Here is an 11076-nt window from a genome sequence, read left to right on the forward strand (position 1 = left end):
AATGCATTTTGCACACAAACCTTTCCTTCATATTTTAAAGTTACCAGTCTTCATATGATACACATTTATTGTACTGTATGTGATTCTATTACTTTTGTGGTTTTCTTTGTATTTGTGGCTACTAATAAAGTCTTAAGTCTGATCAAGTCTTCTTTTATGGCTTTTATTACTTTCTGGATTTGTTTTGTGAGGCAGAAATTACTGCACTTTTACATGAATACTCTCAGTTTATCTGTTTATCGCACTCATCTACATTTTAGATGAAGTTCAAATGTGGTTAACGTTAACGTTTAGTACACATGATTAGACATGAAAAGCAAATGAGGTTGTGTAGTTCTTGACTGTTCTTGACTAAAGCACAAAGGTGACCGACTGACTTTTGCCCGTGATGTTAGGCGGCGATCATACCCTCTTAGCCAATTCAGTTTTCACCCACAGCCACCAAAAATCTACAAAATAATTAAATGTGCCAGTTAAATAAGAGCACACTGTTTTGTAACCGGCTTGTTTAGGTCGGACATGGCTGCATGGAAAATGAAAGCGATGTTAAGTTTCGTTTTCCAAACGCACAGCTGCTCTCAGGATATAAACAGAGACGCTCCAGCAGCAGAGCCACATTCACCACTCGAACAACATCAGCGACTCATCGCATCAGCTGGAAGCTCTTCAGTCAACAGACAATCGATCAACATGGACACAGGTAACATGGTTTAGTTTAGAATTTGCACCTGTGCTGGTTGTTTGGATCTTGTACTGTAAAACAGACCGCTTTGCTTTGTGACAGCATCAGCTTAACTTATCGTCTTCTCTTGTCCAGAATGGACCGCTTCTTTATGGTTGGACACATTTAACGAACTGCTGAATGAGGACAATGAGCTGGACTATGGAGACCGGTGGACTCTCAACTTCAACTACAATCAGACAGACAGAGTCACCGAGGAGGAGAGGAGGAGAGGCTGGAAGGTCTCCACATATTGCGCCCGTGGAAAGTATGTGCCGCATGTCCTACATTTATAAACTTTCAAATATGCAGGTCATATGAATACATGAGTGTTTGTTCGCTTTATGTGGCGCTCACAGTATTATTTCAACCAGAGTCGTAGCTATTCAAGTGGAAAGAGCAAGATATAGATGCAAGCGCGTAAAATATATTTGGACCTAACACAGTCTAATCGTTTCTCCACAGTTTTGAGTGTGCATCCTGCACAAGAACCTGGGCTTCAGCGCGGGTAGTGTTGGTGTTCCGGTACCGGCTGCTGAGGGGCCAGGGGACAGTGATCATGCGTCCTTTTGGTCAGGCCTGTATTCGCTGCAGAGGCAACAAATTCAATCTCCCTGGTTTCGCGGAAAAAGAGGTGGAACAAGCCCTCCTCAGGCAGTTTTACAAAATTCGGAAAAACTGCTACCATGAGGAGGATGATGATGAAGATAGTGGGAGATCATCATCAGAGTCTGAAGCGAGGACCAAACCCCACGAGAAGAACCTGTGCCAGGCATGCCGCATGGGCATTTGCTGTGTGGATGATGAAGATGATGATTAATGTGTGTGTGTGTGTGTGTGTGTGTGTGTGTGTGTGTGTGTGGGTGTGTGTGGGTGGGGGGGTGTTCTTTGTTGGGATTTTTTAATGCATTTTGCACACAAACCTTTCCTTCATATTTTAAAGTTACCAGTCTTTATATGATACACATTAATTGTACTGTATGTGATTCTATTACTTTTGTGTGATTTTCATTGTATTTGTGGCTACTAATAAAGTCTTAAGTCTGATCAAGTCTTCTTTTATGGATTTTATTACTTTCTGGATTTGTTTTGTGAGGCAGAAATTACTGCACTTTTACATGACGCACTCATCTACACTGTAGATGAAGTTCAAATGTGGTTAACGTTGAAACTACACATGATTTATAAGTGATTACTAGTACAGATGATTAGACATGAAAAGCACACACCCACCAATTAATCTTTAAAATATGAAATGCGCCTTGTAGCCAGTTTACAGTTTTTGCTCGTTGCTTGAACACTATAAACCCATGCTTAGACTAAAGTAACACAACTTGAAGCTTTTGTTACCATACCTCAAACACATGTACCCATACCTTAAACAAAAGTGCTGCTTTGCACTCTGGTTGCAATTATGCAACACACTTACTCCTTTATGCAACACACATGGTCCTGCATACTACACTCTATTTCATACATAAGACACTTCGTTCAAAAATGAAATTTCAGGGTGCCATTTGGAAAACACATGTATCCAAAATACAAAACACATCGGGTAATTGCAACCACTCAAATATACACCTGAAGGCACTTACTTGCAAAACTGAACACCAATTAGCCAACCACAAAAAGCCCTCAGTTTAGCCATTTCAAGAACTTTGCAAGCATGGATGGAGGGAGAGCAAGAGGAAGAGGAGGAGGAGGTCAAAGAGGCCATGCACGGACCCATATTTCTGATGATATAAGAGCAACTTTGGTGGACCATGTCATCAACCACGGCCTGACTATGAGGGAAGCTGGGCAGAGAGTCCACCCACATCTAAGCCGCTTCACAGTGGCATCTGTAATAAGAAATTCCGACTAGAAAACAGGTCTGTCTTCATCTCACTGCCTTCTACTCTACTCAGATGGTTTTTATAGTACTGTTCTACAGTTACCATATCAAGTGTACAGGGTATTGCAGGGTGCTAATGCTCCTTTTGCAGCCAAAGTGGTAGTTTCTGTGAAACATACCATGATTACTTATATTGAAGTACAGTGTTGTACAGTGGATGATACAGTATCATACAGTAAAGTACTGTAAGAAAAATAAGCAAACCGATGACAATATGTGGTTGTATTTCTCTAGAATGACTCGAAGACCTTCTGGGGGAGGACGCCAACGCCTGTTCACACAACGAGCAGGAACTTGCCGTTGTGGACCTAGTGAGGGCAGACAATGCCATCCGTCTCCACCAGCTACGAAAGCAAATACTTGCAGACAGGCAAGTGTTCAACAACATAAACCATGTGAGCATCACCACCATCAGACGCATCTTGGGAAAACACAGCATCACCATGAAGCAGCTCTACAGAGTCCCATTTGAGAGGAACAGTGACAGGGTCAAAGGACTTTGAGCTGAATATGTACCATATCAGTACCACATGAATACATTCTGAGAGCTACACAGGTACCCGTGTGATGGGGTGAGGGTTCTGTATGTGTAGCACTGTAGTACAGTAATATGTTCTCTTTTTTTACAGAGAATCTTGGCCATGGATGGAGCTGCACAGCCTCATGAATTCATTTTCATTGATGAAGCTGGATTCGACCTGTGCAAAACAAGACGACGGGGTCGTAATGTAATTGGCCAAAGGGCAATTGTGCACGTCCCAGGGCAGCGCGGGGGAAATATCACATTGTGTGCCGCCATAAGCCTTCGAGGGCTTCTGCACATCATGCAAAACTAGGTCCATACAATAGCCAACATATACTCACATTTCTAGATGCTCTCCATGATATAGTTGTACAGAACAGACCAGATCAGCCCAGGTTTGTGGTGATATGGGATAATGTCAGTTTCCATCGGGCTGCTCTGGTCCAGGCCTGGTTCTCCAACCACAGTCAACTTGAAGTGGTATACTTGCCCCCTTACTCACCATTTTTAAACCCTATAGAGGAATTTTTTTCGGCTTGGAGATGGCGTGTATATGACCGCCAACTACATGCCTGCATGCCTCTTCTGCAGGCAATGGAACAGGCCTGCGGCGACATTCAGGTGACAGCAATCCATGGATGGTTTTGACATGGAAGAGGATATTTTCCCCGGTGCCTAGCGGGAGAGACATTGCTTGCGATGTTGATGAGGTCCTGTGGCCAGACCCCAACAGACGGCGGGATCCATGAGCCCACGTATGCACAATTGTCATGATTTTTTGTTTACAGTATAGTGTTTTTTCTATTACTGTATTATGGGTTTTTTGTTGTTTTTTTTATTTTTTTTGCTTTATCTGAATTCATGGTACTGCAATGTACAATATTGAGTAGGCCTATTTGCTTTTTTGGTTGTTTGCAAATGTGTCTCCTGAAAATGTGCCTTCTGAATGAACAATGGAAATCAAAGACTGCAGTGCTTTATATAAAGAAGACTAGTGTGTTCCCCCTGATCTGTCAGTGTTTGCATATGATGCAAGTATGTGTCATTTTGTCAACAGAGTTACATTTTGACAAAGGAATTTTAGGTTTTGACAGCAGAGTTTAGGTTTTGATAGAGTTTCAATTTGGTGCAGATGTGAATGGTATATTTCCCAGTGTTGTGTCATGTTTACTTGTGTTTAGGGTTTTGGCACAATGAGCAAAGTTTTGCAAAATGTGTTCAGGCAACGGGCAAAAACTGTAATAACAGCATGCTCTGTTGTAACCGGCTTGTTTAGGTCGGACATGGCTGCATGGAAAATGAAAGCGATGTTAAGTTTCGTTTTCCAAACGCACAGCTGCTCTCAGGATGTAAATAGAGACGCTTCGTGCAGCAGAGCAACATTCGCGACTTGATAAGCATCGGTGACTTATCGCATCAGCCAGAAGTTCTTCGGTTTACAGAACAAAACATCGAGAAACATGGCCACATCGACAGGTAACTTTTTTAATGTATTTTTTTTAATTTTGCGGCAGTGAAACATTTCTTTTGATTAGGTGTGCATCACTTGCACATCACAGCACACCATTTCTTCTGCTTTTACACAACATTAAATAACACTGATCTCTGTAAAAGTGTATGATTCACTGAGATCATCAGCCTAACTTATTTCCCTCTCCTGTCCAGAATGGACTCCTTCTTTGTGGTATGACACCTTCAATGAACTGCTGGATGATGACAGTGAGCTGGACTATGGAGACCGGTGGACTCTTAAGGTTAACTACAACAAGACAGATGAAATCACTTATGAGGAGAGGAAGAAAGGCTGGAAGGTCTCCACTCACCAAGCAAACGGAAAGTATGTTAACTTATAAACAATAAAAACGTAAACATATGTAAAGTAATAGTTACTGAAAATGTGAAACAATAGCAAGACAACATAAAAATATTAAAAATATATAAATCCATAGCAACAGCATAGCAAAACCAGAAGAAAAAAAGGAGGCAACATGTTTCAGACTGTGGGTGTAGTTGTAGTTTTCCATCTCCACCTTCTCTCTGATCACATGAGTGTGCAGGTTCTCTGACAAATGATCGTGTGAATGGGAGGAGGTTGCACACAGAATCAAAACAATGTCATTCTGTGATTAAAAAACTGGTTCTGCTGCTAAATGTAATTTCTTTATGGTGACTCAGAGAACCACACAATACTGTTTGATCCACAGACTCATAGGGAGGCTCAGTTACTACATGTGGAAAAAGCAAGCTATAAATGTAAGTACATAAAAATAAATGTGTACCTCACAGCATGTAATCATTTCTCCACAGATTTCAGTGTGTATCCTGCAAAAAGACCTGGGATTCAGCGCAGGTGAGGTTGGTGTTCCGGTACCGGCTGCTGGGGGGCCAAGGGACAGTGATTATGCGTCCTTTTGGTCAGGCCTGTCTTCGCTGTAGAGGTGACAAGTTCAATCTCCCTGGTTTTGACAAGAAAGAGGTGGAACAAGCCCTCCTCAGGCAGTTTTACAAAATTCGGAAAAACTGCTACCATGAGGAGGATGAGGAGAAGGCTGAAGACAATGGAAGACCATCATCAGAGTCTGAAGCGAAGACCAAACCCCACAAGAACCACCTGTGCCAGGCATGCCGTGTGGGCCATTGCTGTGTGGATGACAAGGATGATAACTAGAGTGTGTGTGTGTGTGTGTGTGTGTGTGTGTGTGTGTGTGTGTGTGTGTCTCTTATAAAATAGTGTGTGTGTATAATAAAAACAAATCACAAAACACCAAAACATAAACCAACAGAACAAAAAAAAATAACTAGAGTGTGTGTGTGTGTGCTTAAAAGTGCTCAGAGAAACTCTTTTCTTGTTTACTGGTTCCTGGGATACTCTATCTGTTTTGCACTTGAAGTTAACAGTTTTAAGAGTACGATCCACATTCATGGTGCAGTATATGATCATATCACTTTTGTGTGCGTTCATTGTATTTTGTGGCTATTAATAAAATCTGATCAAGTCTTGTTTATGGTGTTTGGTTTGTTATGGATTTGTTTTGTGTGGCAGACGTGCTAGAAATTGCTGTACTTCACATTCATCTATAGATTAGATCTTTTTTCCACCCCATTTATTTGATAGTCATACCAGATACAAGTAAAAACATGAAACCAGAAATGCTGGTATTATACTAAAACGTACATGCCATAGAAGTAACAATGGTCAGTTTTAGCTGTCAGGGAAGCTTATGAATGCTCCCAAATTCTAACAGCATGGCAAACCAAGGTACAGCCGGAGTCATACTAAACTGCAGGCTATAGAGTCAGTCTTGCAAATTCTCCCAGATAAAGTAACTGCATGCAAAGTACCTCAAAAACGTGTGCAACAGTGTACCTACATGTTTAAACAAGGAGTGACTGCATCAGACAGTATTTGATCTAGTTTTTTTCCTGCTTTACATGAATGTAACATGGTGTTGGTTTGAGGCCTGTCACATCTGAATGCCTTATAAGAATAAAGGGAAGCTACAGTTTATCTTGATCATCTTGTGTGACACTTGTTTATTTCCTGTTGCTTTTAAAAAGACTGTTAAAACTTTTATTTCTCGCTACTAAACATCTTTGGGTTTCAGCAGGGACGCATGCAGTTCAGCGCATAATCGGGTTCTTTTACGACTCATAGGTGTTGACTATTGTAAAGAAAAAAAATTAAATTAAAAATTAAATAAAACAAAAAACACAAGCTGTTCCTTATCATCGCTGGTGGCTGTGGGTAAATATATCCTGATATAATATCGATACAACACTGATATCGAATCGATACTAAGGTGATAGGAGTGATACTTTAGTTTGTTTCCCTTCTTTAATTTCAGTACATTGCTCCCATTCATCGGAGGAGACCCCTCTCCTCTCATGCAGGCGCACTCTCACACTCCCTACTGTTGTTGTTGCCCTGCGGTCACTCAGTGGCACTGAGCAGAGCCATAGTGATGCGTTGAGCTGGTTTATAGCTGTAGATTAAAACACTGCAAACAATAATGGGTGTTGGAAGGAAATTCTCTACCGTGGCAAAAACACCAACTTATATAAAGATATGAAAGAGCACGAAAAAGAGACTTTTCACCCGGAACAAGCAGCAAAAATAAATGCAGACAGGAGGAAGGAAATCCCCCAGACATGGCCCAGACTCTCGGCACAGAGACAGAGCCCACTGTCACAGCCCTTTCATAGACTCAAGAAATAATCTCATATAGTATGAAGGTAAAAGTTACGGTGATTTAGAGATCATTAAAATGTGTTCAGAATTTGGAAAACCGCTGATGATTCATCTCATAGATCACGATCACACTGCTCTCCCTAACATAAACCTTTATAAGTTTGGTATCTGCAATACTGGCCGTGTATTTAGTTGGTATGAGTTCAAGATGTGCACTATCTCACACTAGCAGCACAAGTCGCTAGACGGAACGTGAATTCTAAGTTTCGTTTTCCACACATCACGCATAAATAAACAGAGGCTGCCTGCAGAGCAGCATTCACAAGTCAAACTCTGTCTCATGTCAACGTTTCATTTCGTCTCCCAGAAGGTCTCCAAATATCAGACTTTATGTATCAGACCATCGAGATATACAGGTAACACACCAGCCTACTATTTGTTTCTTTAAACGCGTATATGGGTGATTGATTTGTAATTAATGCATTGCATATTTGTTTTGATCAAGGCGTTTAAAGCGTTTCCTGTGTTCTTGTAATGACAAATATAAGAGTGATTTGCCTGCATAGCATAAGCCTAACGTCCTTCCCTCTCCTCTTTGTCCAGCTTGGGCTCCTTCCTTGTGGACACACACCTTTGAGGAGCTCTTCTGTGGGGATAATGCGCTGGACTATGGAGAGCCATGGTCGCTCACCTTCAGCTACAAACAGACAGACAAATTATCCAAGAAGGAAAATAGGAGAGGCTGGAAGGTCTTCTCCCACTGCGCTTATGGAAAGTATGTTTAATTTAATGAAATCATATTTACCTTACACTGTATGTAATAATAATAGTAGAAACTATGCTGGAAAGAAAAAGGCATCAATTATTTTTCAGGTAGTGGGTATAAATTGAAAGATTGTCTTGTGCTTTTTCCGTCTCCACCTTATTCATGTTCACGGGAGCAGGTGGGTCACCTGTCGAGGTTGTTGTGTGACAGGGAGCAGCAGTGGACGGTATTAAAACAATGCTATTCTGTGTGGAAAACAGGTTCTGCAGTTTAGTTACAGCGATAATTGAACAGTTATCTTGCTTTATTAAAACTCTGACGATTCGCATGGTATGTTTGACCCAGCGAATCATTACTAAAGCTTTCCGCTGACGTGGCAATCTGAAACTGAAAAACATCAGTTCAAAGCATTGATGGGACACAGACAGAGTTACTAACCTGAAAATCATCATTGACCAGAGTCTATAGTCATAATTTCTCCCACAGTTTTCAGTGTGCATCCTGCAGGAGGATCTGGCCTTCGGTGCGTGTGGTGCTTTTGTTCCGTTATCGGCTGAGAGGCGGTAAGGGGGCGGTGACCATGCGGCCTTTTGGACAAGCCTGCCGGCGATGCCAAGACGATAATTTTCATCTCCCTGGTTTTTACAAGGAAGAGGCGAAAGAGGCTCTGCTCAGATTGTTTTCTGAAATCCGGAAGAACTGCTATGGAGAGGAGGATGAGAATAAAGAAGGTGACTCAGGCGCTACAAGACGGAGGTCCAAACCCCACGAAAAAACCCTGTGTGAGGCCTGTTGTTTTGGCTTGTGCTGTCAGGATGATCAAAATGATAAGTTGTGTGTGTGTGTGTGTGTGTGTGTGTGTGTGTGTGTGTGTGTGTGTGTGTGTGTGTGTGTGCGCGCGCGCGCAACAGCGAGGTGTAAAGAGAGTGGCAGTCTGGTTGTTTGCTGTTTTCTTGAGATCTTTCTTTTCTAGTTTACACACAAAAGTTTCCTTAATGAGCTGGTTTATTCATAATTATCTAAGTTATTGATAATAATAAAGAATATGAAAACCTTCATTAGCAATAATAAGATTTCATCACTGTTGTGTGTTTATTTTGGACTTTGTGCAACCTGAAGGTGTGTCCTGATTATTTTCTTGGTTTGTTTGGTGTGATGTCTTGAGGTATAATCCAAAAATTGTAGTTACTGTACTTTTACTTGAATTGGTTTATCAGGAGGGAGGAGGCTGGGGGCAAACCCAGGACACGCTGGAGAGATTATATCTCTCGGCTGGCCTGGGAACGCCTTGGTGTTCCCCCGGATAAGCTGGAGGAGGTGGGTTTCTTGCTTTGGCTGCTGCTGCCACCCAGCCCCGGATAAGCGAAAGAAGTATGGATGTATGGATGGGTGGTTTATCGGTATTGCGTCATCATTCCACTCATCTGATGCTTTTTTTCTCACCACATGTATTTGTTATGTTTAGCAGACAAAGGTTTCACATGAAAAACGTGAAACATGTGATGCTGATATATTAAAACAGGAGTTTTAACGATGCCGTGATACCGTTTCACTGCTCATGGGTCAGAATGACTCAGACACTTACAAGCAGATTTCTGATTGGCCCCAAATTCTCACAACATAACAAACTAATTACAGAGGTGTGCAAACTATATGTCTGCATTGTATACTCAAAAACACAGAGTGGGTACATCAAACAGTACTTTGATCTAGCTTTTTTTTTTGTTAGTTGCACTTTGTGTTACAATCTATGCATATAATTCTATATTGTATCACACTGAAGTTATGATGTTTATGGAGAGGTTTTATTAAACAAGCAAATAAATAAGTTTCGCCTTGTTCATTTCCCAAATTGCAACTGTGGTTATCACATCCCACCAAAATCTTTGGGGGAATCTTTGATATTCATTTTGTAACTAAATAGATAAATGTGCACAAGCTGTAAAGGCTGAAGGTTTGACTGTGTGATCATGTATCTCAATATCAAAACTGAAGTTGAGATTTCATTTTATGCTCTTATATTAAACTCTTTATACACTTGTGCATTTCCTGTTCCTTTTTGAGGTGTTAGATGCACTTCTCACATGTGATGACTTGTAAAGTTGAGCCAATCAAAATGTGGTGCATTGTCTCAGGTTGCAGGGTAAGGGGACAAAGATATACAAATGCTTTCCTGGCCTATGATCATTTATGTTCATATATATATCACACTGGTAATTTGTCAAACTCACACAAGGAATTAACCCCAAAGTGTTTGTGGCAAATAACATAACAGTTCAGTTGTTTTTACTAGTACAGCGCACTGGTGGGTGATTTTGTGGGGTGGTCTGGAAGTAATCATCTGCTTCTGAAAGAGGATGGCTATATTCCCCGTTTCTGTCCTGGACTTGATGGAGCAGTCCAATACCTAGGCATTCACATCTACAGGTTGTACTGGAAGGCCAAATGCAGAGGCTGTATCCAAAACTCACGTGCAGCAAAATGATGGTGCTTGGCTTTCACTCAGTTGCTGAGAATGCAGTGTAGTTTGTTGGTCTGCTGGTAGAGCACTGTTGGAGCTGGTGACACCAAAAGACTGAGTGACTAAAAGACATTTGGAGTTGTGGTGTAGGTCAATAAACAAAATCAGAGAGATAAAAGGCATTTACATGCAACCAATAACATACACAAATGATGACGATGATGATGATCATCATCATCATTTCAGCTGCTTCCTGTAGGGGTCACTGTAGCATCATCTGCCTTCATACCACTCCTTCGCACGTCCTCTTTCACTACACCCATGAATGTTCTTTTGGGCTTAGGATTTCCAGCTCTGGCACCTCCAGCTAGGTCTCCTGTTTTCGTTACTGCTAAAACAAAAAGAATTTCCCAAATATGGGACAAATAAAGTATTTCTCATGCCTTCATGTACGTCATCATAAATGTTGTTATTGTTTCTCTTTTTTCTTTTTCAATTTTCTTCTCGGATTTTTAAAGTTTA

At 41.2% G+C, this 11076-nt stretch overlaps 3 protein-coding genes across 4 annotated transcripts; all 3 read left to right on the plus strand.

Annotated features, from left to right (window-relative positions):
- The first annotated feature begins 580 nt into the window (after positions 1-580).
- LOC102307808 (receptor-transporting protein 4) lies at positions 581-1784 on the plus strand. Its single transcript, XM_005917438.3, has 3 exons — positions 581-700; positions 818-989; positions 1187-1784. Exons 1-3 carry the CDS (start codon positions 691-693, stop codon positions 1539-1541), a joined length of 537 nt encoding a protein of 178 aa, XP_005917500.1. The 5' UTR covers positions 581-690; the 3' UTR covers positions 1542-1784.
- Positions 1785-4486: 2702 nt separating this feature from the next.
- Positions 4487-5849, plus strand: LOC102308134 (receptor-transporting protein 3). Its single transcript, XM_005917439.3, has 3 exons — positions 4487-4614; positions 4804-4975; positions 5446-5849. Exons 1-3 carry the CDS (start codon positions 4599-4601, stop codon positions 5804-5806), a joined length of 549 nt encoding a protein of 182 aa, XP_005917501.1. The 5' UTR covers positions 4487-4598; the 3' UTR covers positions 5807-5849.
- A 1759-nt stretch (positions 5850-7608) lies between these two features.
- Positions 7609-10480, plus strand: LOC102295324 (receptor-transporting protein 3). 2 transcript variants are annotated; one of them, XM_042218926.1, is made up of 4 exons: positions 7609-7743; positions 7931-8102; positions 8580-8656; positions 8743-8860. In XM_042218926.1, exons 1-4 carry the CDS (start codon positions 7668-7670, stop codon positions 8778-8780), a joined length of 363 nt encoding a protein of 120 aa, XP_042074860.1. In that variant the 5' UTR covers positions 7609-7667; the 3' UTR covers positions 8781-8860. The 2 variants fall into 2 exon arrangements, with proteins under 2 accessions (XP_042074860.1, XP_014187614.1); XM_014332128.2 differs by having other exon boundaries at positions 8580-10480.
- The last annotated feature ends 596 nt before the right edge of the window (positions 10481-11076 follow it).

Source organism: Haplochromis burtoni, unplaced genomic scaffold (assembly GCF_018398535.1).
Source record: "Haplochromis burtoni strain Fernald_Lab_line unplaced genomic scaffold, NCSU_Asbu1 Contig_25, whole genome shotgun sequence".
Lineage (NCBI taxonomy): Eukaryota > Metazoa > Chordata > Actinopteri > Cichliformes > Cichlidae > Haplochromis > Haplochromis burtoni.